This window comes from Camelus bactrianus, chromosome 11 (assembly GCF_048773025.1).
Source record: "Camelus bactrianus isolate YW-2024 breed Bactrian camel chromosome 11, ASM4877302v1, whole genome shotgun sequence".
In the NCBI taxonomy this organism is placed as follows: Eukaryota; Metazoa; Chordata; class Mammalia; order Artiodactyla; family Camelidae; genus Camelus; species Camelus bactrianus.
In genome coordinates, this window is record NC_133549.1 from 70,213,882 (window position 1) to 70,238,298 (window position 24,417).

The 24,417-nt window shown below is 44.7% G+C and overlaps 1 protein-coding gene across 1 annotated transcript in view; it reads left to right on the plus strand.

The window, feature by feature from the left end:
- The window catches only part of LRMDA (leucine rich melanocyte differentiation associated), a 1,104,131-nt gene that overhangs the window by 2,323 nt on the left and 1,077,391 nt on the right, over positions 1-24,417 (plus strand). The window contains exon 2 of the mRNA XM_074374287.1: positions 3,561-3,661. Within this exon, the coding sequence (XP_074230388.1) occupies positions 3,561-3,661 (101 nt within the window). The remainder of the gene's footprint in view (positions 1-3,560; positions 3,662-24,417) is intronic.

The window sequence follows — 24,417 nt, forward strand, 5'->3', positions numbered from 1 at the left end:
GCATCTCCCTTCCATACGGATATTGGTCTGATTCAACAACTACTTACCCAGTGCCCACTAGATGCCAAAGACAGTGCTCTGTACTTTAAATATGTTATTTCATTCTCCTAATACAAGTAAAATGAGGATAATAATATGACTCTTGGAGCTCTCTGATGAAGACTGAATTGATAAGAGCCAAGTGGTAGGCTTTTAATAAGTGTTCGTTGTTACATTATTCTTAACACCTGTGAAGGCAGTTAGCTGAGTGACTAGAAGAGGAAACAGACTCCAGGAGATTGTGAACCATCCCAGATAACACAGCTAGTAATGGCAGCGCAGGGATTCAAACGTGTGCCCATTGCTGTTTCTACTCTGACAGAGCTTCCTGTACTGCAGGTTTAAAAATCAAGGATCCCACCTCCCAATCCCACATTGGGGGTGGGCATCCTAAAATAATCTCCTGTCAGTCTGACCACTGACAACCCCTCCCCACCCCAGGAAAAGTCCAGGAGCCAGGCCATCCAAACATGCAAAGAGAAACCGTCAGTGTTCTGCAGTTTGGTAATGTCCTGCCGTTTCTGCTCAGAGGGGCTCGGTGGGGGTCCCACCAAAACATTCTTGTTTTTCCCTCTGGTTTTCCTCTCTGTAGGGGTCTTGAACTTGATAGGTTTCCATTTCTCTGCTAATGGTGTCCCTTTCTGGTATAACTCCACACAGGGTAGAAGTCTTGAGGTATGAATTATACAAGGTAGGCAGACTAAAAGTACAAAACTTTGTTTAGGTCACTCTAAATCAAGATAATTAACTAAAGGCACTGACTTCTCATTTTGGGTGTGCTCTTCTGTGCCATTTAAGATCTGTTAGTCTCTACATCCTTTCTCTTGTTTGGTGAAGAAGCAGACTGTTTTTGGTCTGTCTCTTCTGGCTTTCTAGTATGCATTAGGTGGTCCTGATTAGGTGGTACACTGAGAAGTTTCCTGGGAGGTAATGTCTTCCACTCAGGAGCACTTCTTAAACAAGTCTCTCTTCTCATTGTGAATGTTGGTTGCAGTGCCTGGCAGTGGCTGTTTGCTGCTTTTAAGCCTTTTCCAACCGATTGGAACCCTTCAACATGGTTGGCTTAACTCGCACCTCAAAAAGCTTCCAGCTCACCACGAGGGTGGTCCAGACATGCAGACGGCTTATTAAGCTGGTTTTCCTGCTAAATTTTGGAGACTTGGTCTACATCTCCGTGTGGAGCGCGAACAAGTTGTACTTTGTTTAGTTTTCCTGGGATATTGTTCTGTTAAGACCGTGTAATAAAACAAGTTGATGAGTCTTGTTAGACATGTCATGAGTGATGCGAACGCTTCGTGGTGATAGCTCTCCTTGGTGTTGCTGTTTCCTCTGAAGTGGAATTCTGCAGGAGAAGGGGAGCAAAGATTCCTCTCTTTCCCCCAGGCTCTGATACTCTTCTGGGGCCTTTGACATGGTGTTATGAGATAGTTCTAGACCTTTAAAATGGAAAGACTCATTTTGAAGCCAAACGTGGTGATAGATGCACACTCGCATTTGTTGATCAAGAAAATTCACATCCACATGTGGGTTTCTAAGAATTCCTCTTACAACCCATGGCCTCTGGGTTGGAAGTCCTTATTCCATGTGCAGTCCTTATTCCTGGTCCAGGCTCTACCACTAAGGAGATGTGTTATAGTAGGCAGGTGTCTGAAGTCTTAGTTTCCTTGTTGTTGTTGTTTTTTAAAAAGAGGGGCTTTGACAAACTGAATTTTTACTTAAGTGTAGTCCTTGGTGAGTCCGAGCAAGGAGCTCAGTTTCTACTGCTAAAGCTCTGCCTCTCTGCTGTTTGTATCACAGAGGTCTTGAATGATGATACGTACAGGATGAGGGGGCACGCTAGGTGAAAGATAGGTTTTCAGGTGAGCCCTGTGGGCCTGGGGATCATTGTAAACAAAAGGAGAAGAAGCTGCTATCGAGTGGATGTCTGAGTGACAGAAGTCCCTAGACTGACTGGGCCTTATATCCCCAGTCTCTCCTTGGTATATGATTTCCATCCCTGCTTGGAAGCAGAGCTCAATTTATTATGTGAGGAGTTCTGAAGAAATATAGGTCCCCTGTAGAAAGGGGAGAGATGACTAGGTTGAGCTCAGAGCCCTTTCATTTTTAGCCTGAGTCAAAATTATTTGATTGGAGTCAGCTGTTTTGTTTTGTTTTTCGGTCCCTTCTCCCTGCTTTCTTTCCAGGAATGGAGTTACTGAAGGAGAGGGAATTCAGGATACTGTATTGTCAGCAGTTTTTCCCCCTTGGATAGGAGAGGGTTGAGAGATGACTTGAAAAATTGAGGGTGCTAGGGTGCAGTGGGATTTGTATTAAGTTGAGCCATATGAAAGTGCTCTTTTGTAGTTCTAAAATGATCGAAAATTAGTAATTCATATGGTTTAACCTAACATCTGAGGATGCAAGATGCCACCATTGTCTTGTTCTCAATTAAGAATCATAACCCCTTGGGACATCTCTCTCCTTCCCAGACATCCATGACGGTACGAGTAGAAGAATGAGGATTTGTAGGGGCAGAGTCAAGGCTGTAGCCATGCAAGGGGCCTGAATTTCCACTCAGCGGTTGAGGGTGGGATCCTATAGTAGGAAAGCATCATGTGCTGTGATCTACTGGCCAACTCTGAGTCATGCATGGTGTCTTTTGGGTTTTGGCATCGATTGCCATTCCTGCCCACAGGGTGCTGTCCGTAAAAATGGGTTTCTCAGTGCTTGGGCCAGTGAGAAAGCCCTCTGATTTTGTCACAGTCAGAAGTTTCAGGATCAGATTTCAGTTTAGCCTCTTAATATTTGAGCACACACTAGCTAAGTGATAATAATAATAATAAGAAGAAGTAACAGAATGCCCAAGGGGACACCTCTGCTGGCAGAGTGGAGTTGATAGCAAAAGGCTCTCTGGAGGCTGGAGACTGGGAAGCTCTGGCCACCTTTCCTTGCCGTGTTGCCTTTGAATCAGCTTTGTTCAGAGTGTGGAGGACATTTTATACCCAATGGTAATAGGATGGGATTGGAGGTCTGGGGAGGTTTTCTTGTCCAACCCTATTTGTTCCAGCATCCTGCAGGTTGAATGGCTGGTAAGTGCATCTGCGGTGTCTTCTATGAGGTAATGTGCATACCAGGGTATTTGGGAGAGGGCGGGCAGCAGAGGAGGGGGAGCAGAAGATCCCGAGGGGCAGCTGTTGGGGAGGCCCCTGAGTGAGAGGCTGATTGCTGCGATTATATCAGCGTGCTCTGACATTGGGGGTTTTCTTGGACATCTGAATCCGGCCAATTTTAGTCCAATTTCCATCATGCTGGGATTAGTCTCCATCGTGCTAAGTGTAGCAGGAAAGGGGAGCCGTTGGCAGAATCCCTGAAGCCCCCCAAAGCTGATTTGATCAGAAAAAACGGCCACAAATGTGGCCTTCTCATGTGTGCAGAGCGTGCGTTTCAAGTTGCGGAAGCAATCATCGGATCAATGACTCAGGGTTGTGAGCAGCTGGGTGATTTCCGTTGGCCACATCGTTTCTGTTCCGTTTAATTTCCAGGTGTCCTACATAGGCCAGGACTGCAGAGAAATTCCAGAGCACCTCGGCAGAGACTGTGGACATTTTGCAAAGAGGCTTGATCTGAGCTTTAACCTTCTGAGGTATGTAACCTTTGCAAGATGCAGACCAGGCCTGGGAGGCCCAGTCTCCCTGGTCACAGCCTGCAGATAAAAGCCAAACATCCCAGCTCTGCATGGGATGCAGGGCTCTGGGACATGTGGGATTGCACCCCAAGGTTTAACTCTGCTTTACATGATTCCCCAGCTCCCCTCTTTGTGCCGCTGAAGAAGCAGCAAGTGTGAGCATTCTCCATCTCACTTGTGTCCTTCTGAGAGGGCCATCTGAGTGTCACTTTGTTCTTTTCCTGTCTCACGATGCCCATACAGACAAGTTAGAGCACTCTTGGGGAGGAGGTGGGATGAAGGCAGCAAGGATTTTAGGGGTGTTTAGGAAGGCTTTCCTGGATAACCCCATCTCCCGAAGATTTGCCAGATCACAGGTAAAGTGTGTGTGTTCTTTTTTCCTTTGCCTTTTTATGAATTGGTACCTTAAATATTTGCAATGATGATTTCTCCCAGATGGTGTTTCAAAGTAATCTAAACACTGTTGGCATGGGGCAGGTGGGAGGGAAACTCCAACAACTGTTCCAGTCTTGGCAAAAGGTAAGTGTGATCTTCTATATTATTTCACTGGAGAAAACAGTTATTTCATTTCTTCCTGAAAGGTTTTGAATTGTGACTGGCTTGGGGGCTCAGAGGAGGGAAGTAGGAGGCGCTTGGAAAGCAGGTATCAGTAGGATAAATGAGCTGGGATCCGGGTGGTGGCTTTTCCTAACGAGGTGGTTCCACACAGAGCTTTTCCTTAAGTGGCCCCTTGAAAGCTGTGCTGTCCTCTAAATGGAACAAACTGTCTTGAGGTGGGAGAGACGAGGAGCCAGAATCCCACCCCAGGGCTCTGGTCCTTTCCTGCTTCCACACCATGGAGTCTCTTCTCTCTGCGTCAGGACACTCGGGAATTAAGAATTTGAGATGAGATGGACAAAACTGGGGGCTTCAAGGCACTGGAGGGTAGAGGGGGCTTTAAGTTAAGCCAGCAGAGCTCCCTGGGCCAGTGCTCAGGACCACGCGGCTCTGCTGAGATGCATCGTCTCCAGGGAGGGGGCATCCAAGGGGGCGTGTAGGAAGACAGTAGGCACAGTGTGCATTCACCCTGACTCCCAGAAGGTTTGTATGCTTCAAGCGAGATGGGGAAACTGAAGCATCACAAAGTAACAGAGTGGTGAGAGGATGCTGAACAAATGCTGACTTCTAAAGAAATTAAGGATGGTTTTTGGTCCCTACCCAAGGCGAGGACGAAATAGACAGCCCGGACTAGATGGTGCCTGAGACACGTGCGCCCCTTAGATAGCTCCCCAGCACAGACTAAGCCAAAGGGTTCCTTTGGGCATTACAGCAGAAGGCGTTCTTCCCATGTGGCTGGCCTCCGGGGGCTTGGGGCAGTTGTGGCTCAGGCGGTGGCTGCCTTGCTGCTGGGAGCCCGGATGTGGGTTTGAGGAGGCTGAGCCCTGCGAGGGAGTGTGTCAGCAGTCACAGGTCATGGGACTGGGCTGTCAGGTCTGAGGAAACAGAGCCGTCTTTGTCACACTCTGGGGCCCTGCCTCCCTTTAGCAGAGAAGGGGCTGGAGGAGTGTGTGTGATGAACAAGGTCAATGATGATAAGGGGCTTCTGGCTCTGAGGGGCTGGATCTGTAAGGATTTATCATAGGAAATGGTGGATCCTGGAGGCAGGAAAATTTTTTGAGAAGGTTGGTAAAAAGGAGATTCAGCAGGAGAGGAGTTAAGGTTGTATTTATGTTTTGTTGAGAGGAGAGAAGTTTCTCTTCATGTTGGTTGGAGGAACTATCCCATCTGGTCAGGAACCTGTTGTTACCCTTGTCGTGGTCAGTGTGTGACCTCCACACTATGTTACAGTTGGGTTGGGGCGCTGGTGAGCCGTGGAGGGGTGAGGTCTAACGGAAGGGTTTATATTAGGACTTGGTTACTCTGGAAGGATTTACAGACCAGACTGGAGGAAAGCAATCCTGGCCTGTTGTGACTATGTTTGGACTGGCTCATCTTTGATGGTCTTGTTTACCTAACTTGAGGGCAAGGGGAGATGGTGCTACTTCTCGTGGGTGTCAGAGGAAGATACAGCTTACTCAGGCACTGGTCTCCTTTACGTGTATGTCCTTCAGCCTCCAGTTTCCATGTGCACTGCTGACTACTGCTGCTCAATCTTTCCATGTCTTCTAGAGATAGTCCATGTGTGTAGGAAATTGTGAATTTGTCATGGTGCCAGATTTGTATTACTGCTTTTTATATGAAAGTTTAGTTTAAAGGGAGACACCAGGCTCCAGTTAACCACTCCTAATAGGGTCATTCTTCTCTATTGCCTCACTGTTAATTCATAGCCTTATACCATGATCATGGTTAATTTTGTTCAGAAAAGTAATTTTTCTGCTGTCTGTTCATGCTGGAGGGGAGGTGGTTATGGAGTTAAAAGCTCTGAAATTTGTTTTCAGTTAAATATATGTATCTTTTTCCCTTTATACCTCATGACACTTCCCATTCCCTTTTGCATTAACTGTGCTGAATCCATGTGTACCTCTGTTGGGTTGTCCAGTAGTAAAGTGGTTACCTTTCTATGTAGAAGGTTGTGGAAATTGAGTCTGTGTTGCTTCTATGACTCTGCTCTGGGGGGAATGAAAGTCCCTGGACTCAGTATGTTCACTGTCAGGTTGGAAGTTAGAAAGGGAAGGAAGACAAAAGGTCCAAATAAAATTTCTGACTCCCTTTAAAGACACAAACACGCCTTACTTCTACTGTCTCAGCTCAGATCTCTTTCTGTAAGTTATGGGGATGAGAACCAGGTGAGCTACAGTGACGATGAACTGGAACCAGCTCTGGACGTCATTCCCTGGGGTAGTCTTGCCATCCACCCTGTAATGGGCATAGCGGCTTTAGGGAGCTATTGGGTAACGGCCAAGAGGAGTGAAGTTTTGCCCCTTCAACTTGGATGCATTAAAAGTCCTGTGTTTACATCTGCCTGAAATTTTATTTTAGATTTTATTTTGGGGGGATAGTTTTGTTAGTAAAAACAACAGTGATCAATATAGAAATTTGGGAAAACCCAGAAAGGTATGACAGAAGACCCCTTTCTCTCAGTTGACTGATAATCTTACCACCCAGAAATCACCATTGTTAACGTTTTATTGTCTTCCAGGCTTTTATAATGCCAAATAGTTTTTAAATGATGCTGTTGCTTATACTGTGTTGGAAGCGTATTCCTGTCTCAATAAATACTGCATTACAGTTTTTAATGGTTTCCTATTTCTTAGTGTTGGACATGTAGATTGTTTCCAGATTTTTACTGTTAAAATATCTCTATTGTAAATAGCCTTGCAGTACTTATGGATGAATGTCTCTGAGTTGGTTGGGACAAATTCCTGGAGTCAGAGGGCCTTGGTACAGATGTCAGATGGCCGTCAAGATAGGTTATACCAATTTCTGCTGCCAGGAATATTTGACTCTCCATTGTCCCAAACTCTTCCTTGAACTTGTTTTTGAGGTTTTCATATTTTACTTTACTTAGCTGATCAATATGGAGCCTCCTGTGTCTTAGCCAGTGTTGGTTCCTTGACCTGCTCAAGCCAGAGAGAGCTTGGTGATGAGTTATTCCAGCATCCTTTTCCTTTCTCCCCTGATTGGGAAAGGGCAGAGTTCTCTCTGGTGGCCCGTTCATCTCCAAGGGCCCCAAGTGGGTTGAGTGGGTCGCCTGCTGAGCCTGTGAGCTCAGTGCGGGCAGAGTGTAGCTCCCACAGCACACAGTGATAAATACACCTGTGTCAATCTGGCAATAAAATACAGAGGGTTTAATTGATCTGTGGCAACATGAAGCTTACATTTTAAACACTTATTTGCAGTGGTATCTTACTTAGCATCACTCTGATAAACATATTGGACGGGGGAATTGCTTAGGAGAGAATTTCTTCAGTGGGAGCTTGCTGCTTCCCTGCCTTTGTCCAGGATGACAGTGATGGACTGTGGAGTTTGGGCAGCTCCAATAAAGAAACTGTGGCTCTTTCCTCCCCACCAGGTTGTGAGGTAAACATGTGGTACAGTGTCCAGTCTTCGAGGACGGATGTACCACCATATCTATGCCTGTTAGCTTCCTGCCCATTTGGGAAAAATGAGCAGTGTAATGAAAAGAACCAAGACTTTGGGGTTAGACTGCCCTGGCTTGAGATCCTATACCTCTCACTCACCAGTTGTTTAACTGGCCTTGGGCTAATTGCAAAAATGTTGAGTGTGTAACTGTGTGTCAAGTGCTTAGCAAATGACTTGGCACATGATAGGTCTCGAGTAAGCATAGCTGTGGCTAGTGCTTCAACATGGTAACACAGTGCTTGTGAGGCTAAAAGCCCAGGCTTGACCCTCCATGGGGACCAGTTCACTCTCTGGTAGTCATTGGGGTTCCTCACTAACATTCAGGATTTTCTCTTGGAGCACATGGCATGTTTGCCCATCTTTGCACCCTTGGGTATGACCAATGGGCAGAAACTCTTAAGAGCCAGTGAATAATTTGCCACTTTCTGTTCTGCTTGCTATGATCACCAATCTTGGGTTCTGCTCAAAAATGACCAGAACGCCTGGTTGATTGATGTTGAATGTAGATTGTAAATGACAAAATTTATGTTATAAAATGTGAAGTTATTTAATGCAGCGTATCCTAGTTTATTCTAACTGGTACAAGTACCTTAGTTCTCCAGCTGTCTCTGACATTCCATAGGCTCAACCCACTTAGCTCGCGCACATTGTTTATCCTGGCCAGCCCAGCAAGGAGCATTCCTGTGTTCACATCACGATAGGAATGGGTAAGAGAACATCCCCCACCTGGACTCTTAGGAGAACATCTTAAAGGGCATGCTTTGTTGGTATTGGGCCTTCATCAAAACGTTTCTTTGCCATCTGGGGCCTTATTCATGCTTATTTTCAAGACTGCAATGTAATGGTCTTACTTAGGGAGCACCCTAATCCTGGGGTGAGGTGGCAACACAGCTTATGTTGGTAAGCACTGAGGGGAAGAGATAATGATGGGAAAGATAAACTATCAGTGAATTTTCACAGTAGGTCTAGGGCCTTGTTAAGTTCTGAGTGGTTCAAGGAGGCAGGGGGTCTATGTATGTTGGAACCAGTGTTTCTGAGCTGGGCGATGCTATGAAAACACCTTCTTTGTTCCAAGAATATCATTGGCCATTCTGATATCTCCAGCTACCAACAGAGCATACAGTCAAAAGGTGAGGTGGAGAATGACTTGGCAGGTAATGTTTAATGTCTCAGGAGCAAGACTTCGATTTCCTTTACTGATGATGCTTTCTGGAGTGACCTTTGTGACTGTAGAAATCACTGGGAACAGGGAGGGAGGCAGGGAAGATGAATGAGGGAGCAGGCATCTGGTCACTGTGAGTTTATATGGTGCTTTCCTGCCCCCTCCCCCAAGAATATCCTCACTTCCTGGACTTCCATCCTTTGGCCAGAGAAGATGGGGTATTGAGCCACAGTGTGTGAGACCGAGCTAGGGACGTGGTGGACGATGGGAGAGAGTTGTCTGAGGGGCTGTGAGGCTTTCCTGAGGTTCAGCTTTCTCATAGACTGCGATGATTTCTGTGACTGGGAAAGTGCTCTCGTAAATGTGGTCTCCACTTTCCCTACAGTGTTGCCTCTAGGCTGAGAATGTCCTAGACTTTTTTTGGTAATGCTTTTGGTTTCTCATCTTACCCATTTTACTCCTTCCGAATCTTGGGTTTAATTTTCTCTTTTTTGGTGAGGTGAGTTTCTCTGCCTGAGCTGTTTGGAACTTGGGCCCCACTGCTCTGTCCCCTCCTTCTGCCCTGCTCTCTGCTCTGTGGTCATTGTTGTACATGTGGTGATGCAGCTCTGTGTTGTCAGGGTGGTTGAGCTGGGGCAATAGGGGGAGAGACAGGTGAGCTTAACCCTTTCAGACTTTCTGTTCGCTGGCCCTCCATGTTCTCAACCATGAAGTTCTGTCCTAGTGATGGAGGTCAGGACTCTGCTAGCATTTAGTGGGTGAGGCCAGGGATGCTAAATGTGCAGGGCATCAGACAGCTTTGGACAAAAATGAATTCTCCCCTTCCCATGCCAGCTGCACTCTGTTGAGGGAAACCTCTGAGTCCTACCAGAGAGAGCCTGCAGAATGGCTCTCTTGAGGAGCTTCTTGGTAAAGTCGCCTTGCAGATAAATACCCAGAGGTGACTTGCTCAGCTCTGCAGAGGAGTCCAGGGATAAGAGATCAAACAGGTAATGTTGGTCATCATGTTTATTTTCTTACTAACAAATGTCGAATATTATGGAGCACTTGATACATGCCGAGGCTGGGCAGAACACTTGCCATGCGTTACATCATTATGTCCTCCCAAAAGCATTTTACACACAGAGCCACTGAGGCCCAGATGGAGGAGGAAACTTTCTGCAGACCACATTGATGGTTACATGGGAGAGCTGGGATTAAATGACCCGGGTGGTTTGATGTCAGCTTTACAGATACTCTGAATTGCTTCTGAAGGTGTAAGTTGTTCCTTTCTTTGTGTGAGAAGATGGATGACCATTTCCAAGCCTGTATTTCCTTGTGTGTGTGTGGTGGTCTGGGGTTGGGAGTGGGGGAGGTTTGTTTGTTTGTTTTTTTAAATCATGATCAGCCTGTGGAATTCAGAGTAGTAGAGTCAGAGTGGATCCTGCAACTCCAGCTTGGAGATCTGGAAGCCTCAGAGTTCTATCTGTTGTATTTCCCTCTCTCTCCAGTTTCTCCAAAACCTTCCTGATGCAGAAAGTTGGGTGACACAGGACCTCATGAGACATGGGCCAGCTGGGAGTTGGGGATTCCCAGAGAACTCATCCTCTCATCGCCCCGAACAGTGTGAGACATGGTGCAGATGGTCACTGTCCTAGGAGGGAAGGACTGAGCATTTGCCACGGCTGTACTGTCCCAGCCTTGGGATGGGGAACCTTGAGACCAGTCACGGCATGCATGGGTTTTGACTGCAGAGGGAAAAGAGGATGTATGTGTGCCCATACTTGTATGTGTACTCACTTGCACACACACACCCACCCCCAACTGAAAAGCCTCTTTCCTTCTTTCTCCTCAGGGACTGCAGTGCTGGTGATTTCAGCTGTCCCCTTCGCCTTGATGAAAGGGGAGCAGTTATGCTTTATGCTGGGTGTCTGTGTATAATTGCAGGGATACAATAACTACAACTTCTCCCCAGCAGAGACTTTTCTAATAAAAGCTCTCTCCTGTCCCAGCTGCTTTTTCTTCCCCTTTGCACTCATGCCCTCATCCCTGCCACAGCCCAAGGTCACTGAGGATTTTAAACGAGGGAGAGACAGACACACACATGCTCAGGTTTCATTTAAAGTTTAAAGAAAAAAGACACCTCCTCCTCCAGACCCATCATTACGGAGATCAGCTATGTGCCCCCCACCTTTGCACCACCTCCCCTAAGATCCTCTCTGAGTTTATACAGAACCCAATTTTTCAGTCTCTTGGGTGTCTGCTTTTTCTCTGGTTCTGAAGAAATAAGAAACGGGTAGAGCAGGGAAGACCAACAAAAGAGGTCTAAAAAAAAATCCCCAAACCATTTTTGAGATAAAGCAAGACTTACTAAAAACAATTGGAGAGGAGGGTGGGAGAGAGGGTGTGTTAACTCCCATATGGCCCGGTTCCTGCAGCTGGAGAAGGGTTTTAAGAAAAAGCACCATTGTTAAAACTTTTTTTTTTCTCTTGATGGATTTATTTATAAGGAGAGAAATATTTTCCCCGTAATTGGGTAACTCTTAATAGTAGCGATTGCATATTTATCAGCGTGAGGGGCTGTTATTAATGTAACTGTCAGGCCCAAACACATTTCTGCATTAAATCCATTTAGTATGTGCATTATTCGGGCTCGAATGTCACCGGGACATCAAAGCCCCGTAGGCCTGGAGAGCTCAGTGCCCTGCTGTGGCTGCCGAACAGGCCCCTTGATCAATAAATGTAACATGTTAATGCAGAGCAAATAGAATAAAAGATTTCTTTGACAAGACATGAAAAATCACCTTGTGGCAGCTGGCATGTGATGCCGTTTCTGGGGAGACACTAGCAAAGTTGATCTGACAAGTAAAGAGGAGAGATGATGGTTGTAAGGTGCTTTTGTTTCAAACTTCTTTCTTGACCTGTCAGGTTTTGAAGGCGCCTCAATGGCTCTTTTTTGTCATGTGAAAATTGTAGTCTTAGGTAGTTAGGAAGCAGTTATCTCTTCTCAAATTGTGAATGCTGCTGTTTAATTGATTCACTTAGCATTTGAAACTGTCACGCATTAATAATTGCGAAATCCTGTAGATACTGCACGAGTGTGTCATGCTTAAATGTGTAGTTATCAGAAAATTAATATCCTTAATGAACCGGTGCTTTCAAACTAACATTGCATGAAATCTCTTTTGCCCTTTCATTTGCCGAAGCCACATCCGCCAGTTTGCCGAGAATCACCTTTCGACAGTTTGCTTTCTTGATGCCCGACAAATGCCAGCTTTGCTGTGGGTACATCGCGTGCTCAATGACAATAAATATAGTAATTATACTGGAGTTAGTAATTAACATAATTGTAGTCAATTACGACAAATACAGTGCAGAGCTAAATAAATGAGAGGGGAGAAATTAGCAAGCTAATTGATTTATCTTTACTTGGCTTTCTATTACAACCGGCAGGGCTGTTTTTCCTGGGGTAGGGGGAGAGGAGGTAAAAAAAAAAAAATTGCCACAAGGATTGTTTACAATAACTGATTTTGTTTTGAAGTTGCTTTGTCTTTTGATGTATTACGTATCACCCCCCACTCTGCTTACAAGGAAAAAAGGAAAGGAAAAGAGAGAACTTAAATGCCAAGGGAATATTTTGTTAAATTAGCTACATGGAGCCGAATGCTGCAGCTAAATGGGAGACAGGATTTAGCTTTTGCTAAGGTTTGAGGAGTTATACTATTTTCTTCTCAGCTATTGTCCTGGTAAAAGAAAGTGTGTGTGTGTGTGTGTGTGTGTGTGGTGTGTTGGAAGTCTTGTCTCCATCAGCGAGGTGGTGCTTTGCTGGGTAGTGCGTTGCAGGATTATACGTGCATGTGAATTTGCTCAGTTTTGTGTCGCTAGCATGGGATAAGAAGTGGACATATTTTACTTGGTTCAGCCCTACTTGGTCTTGTTATGCCTTCTTCGCGGGGTACTTGGGGCAGAGGTGGAGGAAAGGAGTGGCCAGTGTTGCTGGAGAGGGCAGGGGAGGGGCTCTAGCGAGGACCCACCCTCCCTTCTTTGCCACTCTTCAGGGCTGCCCGGGGCCCTGGGCTGTTGGACTCCTGAGGCTGCCTGGAAACTTGATGGGATCTTGGTGCCCATTTGTTTCAACCTGGTTTATTCTGTGCTGCCTGGAGCCCTGCTTAATGGTATTATTGTGCATCTCTGTTCTTTGTTCACCTCCTTTAACGTGACTGCTGTTCATGCCACTCAGGGAAAACCTGTGCATGTTTTAAGGCTTTGGGTCAAATCTCAGCCCTGTTTTTTTTTTTTCTTTTTCCTTCACAACTTTTAGAAACAGGATTTTTTTTTCTCTGCCTCTTGACATAGGGTGGGGGCTAGTGGCCAGAGCTTTTTCAAGATTGGAGTGCTTAAAATCTTACCCTAGTCTCACCCAAGGTTAAAATTCAGTGCTTTCAGGACATGGCAGTTATTCCCCTGAAAATGAAGCTGTTTAGCAAATTAAAAATTTGCTTCAAAGACTCTGGCTCTTCTTGAAGCTTCCACTGGGTACGTTTCTAGTCTGATATGAAGGGGGTCAGAGGCAGCAATTTTACTTGTGTGTAGATAAAATCATGTCTGATCTCATGTGGAATCCAGTTTTTCTGTTGCATTAAAATGCTGCCTGTACTTTAGAACACCGGGATGTACTCGGACACTATTTAGTGTGGTCAATCTTCATGTGTGCTTCATTTGGAAATCAATTTCTGATACGAAATATTTATATACAAGGAAACACTTAAATTATTTAAAGTTTGCAGGCATAATGGCCTTTCTGATGAAGTCTCAAATTATTTTAATAAATGTGTGGACCTTTTGAGCCAGAAAGACTTTCATAGTTGGAGGGGGGAAAATGATACCTGGAACTTCAGCCTGGTTTAGTTTGATACGAGTCAAAGAGAAATCAATTCTTCTGTGTAGCTTTGTTTACCAAAAATAGATAAATTCCAGATACTGCATATCTCTAGAGAGAGCTGTGATTACTTGCGAGAAGCAGTGGGTGGAGGGGGGGGAGAGAAAATGTGTGAAGAAAAACCCGTTTTCTGTTGACCACTGTCCGAGTGTGGCATTAGTAGCACAGTCACCATCTGTAGGTTCTACTCAGCTGCTGATTTTTACACCCTGTCTTTTCTCCTGAGTGGCGCTCAGGCGTAGAGCAGATGTGGGTGGGGGAGATCATAGGAGGATGGCAAAGGAAGTCTCTTCTCATTTTTGACTGTTTTACCATTAAATTTGCCCAAATCAGAGCCAGCTTTATTTCGTCTCCATGCTATTAGAGAAATAACAGCAAGGGGCATCATTTAGATGAATTCTTTTCAAATAGAGTACTGTTAGCAAAGGCTCCATTTTTCCAAGCCTTCTGTTTCACTGAGACATACACCCATCTAGATGTTGAAATGTGTGAGTTTTTAGGTGCTTTGTTCCTCAGAAATTCTAACTACTTTTTCTTCTTAGGTTTGCTCAACACCAGCTCTGATGATCGAATCTACTGAAATGCATTTGTGGGGTTGGTGGAGCAGATAGTGAGATGGGATGGAGTGAATTAACAGCATTGCTGTCCATCTGTTTTCTGAGAAGCTGGGTGAGTGGGTGCCTGCCCGCTTGCACCCCAGTCTGAGGGGTACATGGAAGTTGCCTGGTCGAGTGTTAATTTTACTTCAGGAGCTTATTTTTCAGGATGAATTTCCTGTCCCTTCTAAGTGCATCCATGTGGTAGCTCGACCCCCTAGGATTTGAAACCTCCCAAGAGCAGTAGGTGATCAGGACCCTGAGGATGAGCCTGGGAGTGCAGACTGTCTTCATCTGTGCTGACAGTGGAATCCTGGGTCTCTCCTGGTTGGCTGTTGTGCATTTTTTCCCGGGCGCCTGAGCTGGACTAATACCACAGAAAGATAACCATTTTTCCAGTTGTAATTGAACGTAGCAACTGGTACACTGAGTTCTGTTCTTGGAGGCTGGGCTCTGGTGGGGAAGATGAGCCTTACATGGGGGTGCAGAAAAATAGAGCCTGGCGGTAACTCCCGAAGCTCATTCTGTCCAGTGTTCTGCCTCTGAGGACTGCTGCAGTTGTTCCAGTCCGTGATGCGATGCCCTCTTCGGGAAGAATGACTGGAGGGATAAAGTTGGCTGTATAATTCAAGGTTTTTCTTATCTTCTTCCTCATGAGCTGGTGAGTGGCAGTTAGGCCTGGACTGACGTAATTTGGAGAAAGCCTGAACGGTTGCACGGGTCTTTCTAGCTGCCATGTACAGCTGGGTGCCCCCATGGGCGCACCTCAGGGCTGGGTGGTTTCAGGGTGTTTGGATGACTCATACAGCCTTGAGCTAGATGATCATGCAGCTAAGTGGAGGTGGGGCTGCTCAGGATAGCAGGGTTCCCAGAGCTGTCTGTGGATGTCTGCAAGGGCTGAGGACTTGGATCGTTGTTCTTGGCAAGTCTTTTCCTGTACATGATAGATACGTAAATATTCAGTGCATACTTGGTTTCTCAGCACCTGAAACTTACAGATGGGATACTTCCCCTTGCGGAAGCTCATATGCTCTATGTGGAGTTAAGGGCTAATTCAGGTGGAGTTATTAGAAGAATGCAGCCAAATCGACCAGCCACTTGGAAAACTTTGTGGCTGTCCTGCTGGGGAGCATAGTTACTTTATCCACACTCAGGAAGCGTGTTCTTTTTGAGTTAGTGAGCAGCTTTGGGGAGCCACGTGTGGGGCCCTGCGGTGGCTCCCAGACATGTCTCCCATGCAGTTCAGTGCTGGGATCATGCTGTCAGTTATGTCCAAGAAGCTCTCAGGAGGGAGGACTCCTTCAGAGTGAGAAGACTGGGACTTGGGCCACACTCTGAAAAGAGAGCGGAGTTTGCCATGCTGGGTCATGATTTCTGGGCGGGGTAAATAGCTTGCACAGTGTCAGGGCTTTGGGACCAGGCTTGTCCTGAGTGGCAATGGGGAGGCCCTGATCTGTGTGCCCTCAGGAGTTGGTGGGGGTCCAGGAGGAGAAATGGAAGAGTAGGGTAAGCGCCTTCCCACACGTGCAGATGTAACCGCCTGTGCTGTGCAGGATGCAGATGGTTCTGGGGCGGAGACGCTGACTGGGGGAGGCCAGTCAAGTAAGGACTTGGGGGAGGTATGGTTTATCCCCGTCTGGCCTTCACCCTGCAGTGATAGGCTGTGCGGGGGAGACAAGCCACCTCTAGCTGGTGGAGAGCAGCCCATTCCCAGGCTGGGCAGGACCTGAGTGTCGGCCCTGACACAGATATGTGGCAATTACCCTGTTAGAAGGGTCATGGTTAATGCAGTTCTTCTAGACAACTGCCACGTCTGCTGGGCTGCTTAGCACCCAACAAGGCCCTGCAGGCTGGCCCTGGGCTCGTTCAGAACAGGAGGAACCAAAGCTTGAAATCTCATCTTTAAGAAAGAACATTATCATCTTGCCGTGTCCTAGTGTTTCTGCAAGGGCTGGCACCTGGGGCTGCAATCTCCCCAGGGAGAATTTCCTCCTTATTGGTTCTGTGAATGCCTTGGGGCCTTTGCAGGAACTCTGTCTCTGACACAGGAATGTAAACTTTTCCAGGAAGGGCTTCCAGCTTCTCATGCGGGAGTGCCCAGGGCAGGATAATGCACGTGGTAGGAGCCTCCTATTAGAAGACTATCTAATCTGGGCGTTTCTCACTTGTTAACAGTGGATGTTTAAAAACATGATAATCATTTACTTTAAAAAGGCAGCAGTAATGGTAACTAGCATTCATCCATCAGCTTCCCTTGATTACTCTCTTAAGTCCTATGGCAAGCTAGGTGTTGTCTCACAGTTTAAAGTCAGAAAGTGAAAGTGTGCAGAGTTTAAGGAACTTTCCCCATGTCACGCAGCTGGTCAGTGAGGAGCTGAGGTCTAAACCTAGTTTTGCACAACCACAAAGCCTACATCCTTGGCTTCTATAGTGTACTATAGTCCGTTGTGTTTCCTGCAATTTGAATTATTGTCCTCAAGATCTTTATCTGCTGAACTGGTGTAGGCTGGTCACTAAAGGGTAGAAAAGAGGATAATGGTCTTCCAGGCCGATGAACAGGGAGCAGCTCTCCCCCACTCCCCATTTAAGGCTGTTGCTGTTTTGTTTTCTTCCCAAACTTGTGTTTGACCTTAACACTTTTCTGGAGAGGTAAAAACTGTAAACAGTGAATCTTTACATCAAGTAGTATTTTAGAAGTCTGTAGAAAAGTAGGTTAGGTCAACTTGTCCTATTCCTTTAGGAAGATCAACAATAGCAACAAAAATAAAACAAAACTCCTTCATTCCCTAGTAAGGGACGTCTGGGGTTTGGGCCTCCACTACAGGTTTCGGATCCATCTCAGGTGTGTTTGAGTCCCATTGCTGCTGCTGTTCATCTGGGCAAGCCTTCAGGAGGCCTGGGTCTCTGTTGCCTTATCAGTTACAGGCAAAGAATACTGTTCACTTTTTTCCCCAGAATGCCTCTGGGTTGCAGAGAAGATAGGTTATTTGAATGAAAATACTTTGTAAATCGCTAAGCACTACAAAGCTATGATGCATTTCCCCCCAGGTTTATTTATATATAATAAATATATTATATATATTTATATAATTTAGATATAATTTATATATAACACTGTGTTAGTCCACGTGCCATAATGGTGTACAACCTAATGGCGTGATAACATGTATATAGTGTGAAATGATTACCACAGATTCGTTAACATCATATAATACATTCTTGTCATTGGATTTTTTCTTTTAAGTGAGAAACTGAAATTTTGCTAGTTTGAAGCTCAGAGTCATTGTTGGAGACCATGAAGCCAGGGGCATTCTGGCTGAAGCTGATCTGGTGGAAAAGGAACGAGATCGAGACAGGTTACCTGACTGTTAGTCTTGACTCCATCACAAATTGTCTGTGAGCTAGTGAGCAAGTCATTTAATCTGTGTTGTGATTTTCCAGATGGGGGATAATGATACTCAGCTATCAGGGTTGTGCAGGTCAAATGAAACACTAAATGTATAAGTTTTGTTCCTGTAGGTGTTGTACCAGAAGAGCACGTATCCCCAAAACTGTTCCTTTCATTTTTGATTCTGTTTTTTGAGCAGAATTATCTTTCAAGATTATTTTGCTTGGGGTCATGTGGTATTTGTTTGTGACTTGAGTACAAATGAAAAGGGAGATCATAGTCCTACAGTGTATTTCCTTGCAAGGAAAATGTGACTGTTTTCTACAACCATAAGTTTCCCCCATCTGATTTTCTACCCTTGACTAAAAGTTTGCCTTATGTGTAATTTCTGATCTGCATTGAACAGTTATTACATAACAGTTATTACATAACAGGTTCCGTGTTAGCTTTTTTTTTTTTTTTTTGTTAAAAGGGGGGCTTGTTTAGAGCCTTTTCCCAGAAGATAATTGTAAAAATCACATTTAGGCAGTGCACAGGGAGATAAAAAGTGGAGATCTGAAATTGATTTACTATTAGAAGACTATGCTTCCAAAGTATAAACTAGTCAGATGATATAGAAGGCGAGGAAATAAACGAGGAAGTGAACATGGACCCGGTAGTCTGGAGAGAGACTGCTCTGGATTTGATTAATCAGTTTAGCAAAGAAATTTCTATTACTGGCCGTACAAAAGCATTTTGTCTCTTGCCTCTGAACTGTCTGTGCCGTGTTGAGCTGTCCACCATGTCACCATTCTTTTGCCCCATGTATATACTAAGTAATAATGGTGTAACATCAACTAGCAGTTACTTAGTGCTTACGGTTCTATCTCATTGAACCCTCCTAACTTTATGATTAGAAGCAAAAAACCTTACAGATAAAGAAAGCAAGGCTTTGATCACGTAGGTCACCCAATGTCACATAGTAAGTGTGGAAGCCAGGGCTCAACTGAACCCCCTTTATCACAGGGCTCCACTCCTGTGGTACTCTGTGCTATGTTTCATAGCCCCGCACGCTGTCAGAGAGAGCCTTAGAGGTGGGTTGGTTTAATCCAGTGGTTTTTAAAGTTTTTTTTTTTTTTTCTAGTGGCAGGATCCTTGTCAAACAAAACTGTATATAGAGAGACCATTATGGAATAAAATGGTTTTAATATTTTTTTAAAGTGAGTCAGCAAAAGCAGCGAAGCTGTTCAAATGAACACTGGGCTTGATGTTAAAGTTAGAGACAAAATGCAGTTTTATACCAGTCCCAGTGCTGAGATGATTCCTGCATTTGGCTTTCAGTGTGCAGTATCTAAACACTTATCCACTCAGTAAGTAGTTGCAAAAATGGTAACATTTATATTTTCCCCTTAAATTTCACCTTGCAAATACCAGGCTATTTTTAAACTAGATAATTATAAAAAGAAACTTTGAGATCTGCACAAAATGAGTTAAATTTGGTGGCATAAGATAATATGCTGTTGTTCTCCAGCATAGTGAGATTTGGTATCAAACATATTTGAGAGAACATACTGCTCTTAAATTATAGTTTTAAAAAGTCATTAACTTAAAAGTTAAATTCAGATTAATCATTTGAAGAAACTCAGAAGCCCCTTGTGGTACCCTGGGGTTCTGTGGAGCACAGTTTGAAAAACATTGACCTAATACTTTGTTTTAACAAAAGATTGAAGCCCAGAAAATGTAAATGGTAGATTGGTGCTAGGGAACAGGAAATTGGGCCAAAGAAATGTTTACCTTCTAAGATTAGCTTTTCAAGCTTTTGTTGCTTTTTTTTTTTTTCTGGTTGTAAAGTACTCCTTTTATAAAAACAGGGAACATATACAGAAGGAAATTTAAAAAAATACCCAACAAACTCCAAAATTATGAGCTTACTGTTGAACAAAAAACCAGTATTCCACAATGAACATTTGAGTATGTATACATTTTTACAAAATTGGGTTCAGTTGACCTTTGAACAACATGGGAGTTAATCCCTGTATAACTTACAATTGGTTCTCTGCATCCTTGGATTCAACCAATGGCTGATCAGGTAGTACTGTAGTATTTACTGTTGAAAAAAAATCTGCTTGTAAGTGGACCCATGCAGTTCAATCCCAGGTTGTTCAAGGGTCAACTGTGTAGACGTGTATCCCATTTTTTTCTTTTAATGTTATATAGTTCAGTTTTCTTGGATAATGTGATTTTTCATTGGTTATACAATATGTTTTTACAGATGCATCATAATTGAGGCATTCTCATTTTGGTTGACATTATTATATTTAGATATTTTCTACTTTTAGGTGTTAATAAGAAATGCTGTGATGAACATCTTTGCCTATAAATCTTTGTTTCACTTTTTTTTCCTTTTTTTATACTGTTTTAAGTTAATTTCCAGAAGAGTGAAGTTACTGAAGTAAAGGTCATTAAGACAAAAGTATTCCTGGAAGTTCCTATCTGACCCTTCCTTCATCTCCCACAGGAGAGTTTACAGTGTGGCCTTTTCTCCCTACCGGTGGGAGGTGGGAGAGGCATCAGATGGGGGCTCCAGTGGGAAAGATCATTTTGAGCATATTGACCTCAGCCCGTGCACGCATTCCTCTTCACAGGCCTAATGCTTTGTGTGTGCTTAGGCTGGTTCAAATACGGGTAAACTTAAGATCTGCCCAGCATCTGAGAGGTCCAGCTCACCTCTGAGTCCACACGTTGTCCCTGCCCACTGCTGGGACACTGGAGCTCCAGGGGGCCCCCTCAGGGTAGGCCTTTGGCCAACGGGGTGTCAGACAGACCCCCTCAAGAGGTGGCCAGGCTTGTGAAGGAGGTAGAGACAGAAACCCAAACCATTTTCAGCTTCCCCTCTGCAGATCCAACCTTTTAAGCATACCTACACTTACCTGGAACGGCAGTCGTTTTGCATTTTAATGACAAATCAAGTACGCTAACTTGCATTTGAAACGAAAGTGCCTTAAATGTCTCTGGCTGTCAGAATGAGATGTTAGGAGCTTGATGAAAAGCGAACAAAGAAGACAAAGTATGAAGGCTGGATACAGTGCAAAATGAAATAAAACCTTGTATGGCCTGTCAGGGGTGTCAGTTGATATTCATATCTAAAGCACATTATAGCATTACTTTGCAGCTCATAGCTTACTCATCTGTCTTTTTTAATTCATCACATTCGAGCCCACATCTTTTAAGTCTCGTGTGTCAACAATGGGAGAAATCTGTTAATTGACAAATGAATGTCACAAATGTGAATTGGTGCCTTTACATCAGCGGCAGGTGTAGTCTCTTTTGTTTTTTGTTGAATCTATTATTGGCATAAGCCAGTGTAAGACATCTGTCTTTGTCGGAATGAGAAATGACAGGCCTTCTTGGCTGTCATTGTCTTAGTGCGTGCTCATTCTGTGAGATACTGTATAAAGATAAAATGTCAGTTAAAAGAATATGAAAAACTATCTGGAGGAAGTCCTTAAATTACTCAGAGAGGGGATCCGGGAATTGGGACTGGAATTTAAATCTGAGTGTTTCAGTTTGTATCTATCACACCTATTTAAAAATAATATTTTCTGAGTAACAGGATGAGGTTATCAGGCATTTAGGAAAATGTTATGTTGTGCCGGTATAATTAGCTTTATAAGGTGGGGAGAAAATCTACCTTTGCAAGATATGAATTTATTTATTATCAGGTCATCTCTCAGACAAGCACAGAATTGTCTCAATAAAAACACTCCAGGTAGGATTCTGGGCATTGATTTGCATGTGTTTTGAAATATTGAAATTGTTCCCTTCCAATTTCTTTTTTGGCTGTATTCCTATCGGAGACTGATGAGAAGCATAATGAAATAAAAAGCAGCAGTTGTGGAGTGATGAGACAATTAGTAGGGAGAAAACTGAGCTCCTGGTGGGTTTAGAGATGCAGGCGAGTCTGGACACCTGAGGCTGTGTTGTTAACTCAAGTTATTGCTGGTGAGACAAGAGGCAGAAGGTCTGATGGTGGAGGCATGCTTCTGCTCCCTCTTCTATCTGCAGGAGCTGGAGAGCCCAGACCTTCAGGGCTGGGTGATCTCAGCTGAGCATGTCCTGATTACAGGATGGATGGACTCCAAAGGCATGCCTCCCAAACTTGAGTGTGCACACGAATCCTTTGGAGGGCTTGTTAAAATGCAGTGTCTGATTCAGTAGGTCTGGTCTTGGGCCTGAGCCTCTGCATTTCTAACAGATTCCCAGGTGATGCTGACCTGCTGCTTTGCAGACCCAACTTGAATATCAGGGAGTTCAGTTCATCTCCCTGCAGACCCTCTGATGGGCGCCTGTAGGCAGTGCAGGGTTAGCCGAAGAGGGAAGTCTTTGGGTGCTGGGAGGACTAGTCTGTTCTGGATGATTTCTACATCAAGAAGTTATTTTTTCTCTAGAAATGTTTCTAGCCCCTTTAGAGGAGGCCTGGGCTCATTGATTTTTCTCTAGCTGGATATGGCTTAGGGTAGGGGAAGGGGAAGACAGTCCTGAGTCCAAGGTACCCTGCCTTCTCCGAAGGGGTTGGCACTCTGTGTGTGTGTGCGCATGCGCGTGCATGTGCATGCTCACACACATGCACGCACTGTGCACATAAATTTACTGTTCCTTGGTTGAGGAAGGGCATGTACTGAACCTTACGTGTGTTCTGGCAGACTTGTGTGTTTTTGTGTGCACCTAGTGCTGTATTTGGGGATAGGCATGGAGCCAACCGGAGGGTACACTATTTGTGGTACGTAAACACGTCTGTTAGCTATATGTTCACATGTCAGGCATGTACCAAACTATGGGAGAGGATGTGTGTGTGTGAGTGAGTTTGCTAACTAGGCCCTTAGCTGATATTCATTTGAATAATCAGATCAATGGAATGTATGTGGGGGGTAAAAACGGCATGAGGCCCCTCTCCTGGGAACTCAGCATAGTCCTTTGGTGTCATTAGTCTTTGGTAAACATATTTGCCTCCAAGGTTTGTCCTGGCCCACTGCCGTGGAAGCTGACTGCAGTGTTTATTTTTGGATAGAATAGACCCCTGGCAAAGTTAGACAATACTATTGGGATGGGGGGAAGTCCTCAAATTATCATCGGAGGATCAAGGAAGGGCAAAATACATGGAGCTTTAGGATCAGACACTTGCCTCCCTTTTCTTTTTACTTCGGCTACAGTCACGAGTCAGAGCACAAAGCCACCTCTTTTCTTTTCACATAAACTAATAATGAACTAATGAGTAACTGGGAGGATAAAACTGCTATTTTTCTGAGGGACCTCAGGAAAGCCAATGGTTCTTTTTCCAGAGTCTTCTCTGCTTCCCCATAGGCCCCTTCTTTCTTCCTTTCAAATTCTGTGTATTGCAGACCTTCTCCTGGCTGACCCCTAAATGCTCTGTTCTGGAGGAAATTTTAATTTTGTTTTTAAAATTGAAGCAAGGCTTACCTGAAGGGCATGAGGCAAGCCAGAGAGAACAGAAGGGAAATGGCTCATGTGAAGAGGGCACTTAAGTTGCACCCTAAACCCCTTGCACTGTACACGAGACTGGTTTTGTCACCTCGAGAGGGGCCTGTTGTGCTTTCTGTGGAGGAGTTGAATTAGCAGAAAGGAAGTTGCCTGAGTACAGAGAGTATGTGTGTCCTCACATGCGTCTCCCTGTTCGCCTTCTAAAAATGGGCAAGGCATGCACATCTATCTTGTGTTTATCCATACACACATCTGTGTGTGCAGACATAGGCCAGACCCACACACAGACATCCTTTTGTACGCATGCTGGGAGACTAGGTACATAAGAAGACCATTTTACGTGCCCGCTCTTGGTTTTTCATTGCCGACTGTCACACAGAATCTGAAACAGACAACAATTTATTGGGTAGTATTTAGAAACATGTCGGTGGTAACGACTGCAGCTCTGATTTCAATTAACACCCACTAAATTTAGGCTAATGCAGTGCATTTGTAGACCTGTTGAATGTGCTTGGCATCATGTTGCAAAAATCTAAAGTGGCCGTGGTCTAAAAAGCATTTCATGTTGACCACCACTTTTGCGTCTTCTCCCCTCCCCCACCACTCTGGCATATGGTGGTGAGCTCCCCTGTGAACTGGAGAGCCTTCAGAAATCTCTAAGTTTAGGTTTTTATAACACGACCTTTCAATCGCAGAGAGCACAGTTAAAGTTTTAGCATCCGATCTTGCTTAATGAAATACTACTTTGGAGTTCATAATTCATCATTTTTCACACCCCGCTCACCCCCTTTTCTGGCTATTTGGGTGAAAACAGCTGGAGAAGTGCTGCATTTTATGATTAAGGCACTAAGATTAGCCATAGGCACTGCCCATCTATGGCGCTGTAGAGTTCAGGCTGCTGACAGCAGATCTGTTTTGAATCGGAGTCAGATTAAAGTGAGTGAAAATCATTTGGGGGCTGAGGGCTCGAAAGGTCACACGTGTAATGAATTGTGGGTGCTTGCCTGGCTTCCCAGGCGAGAACCGTGAGCAATTATTAAATGCCATTGTGCATTGGGAAGGGTTGGTTGGTGGTGACTTTGAAACTTTCCAGAAGCAAGGCTGGGAGAT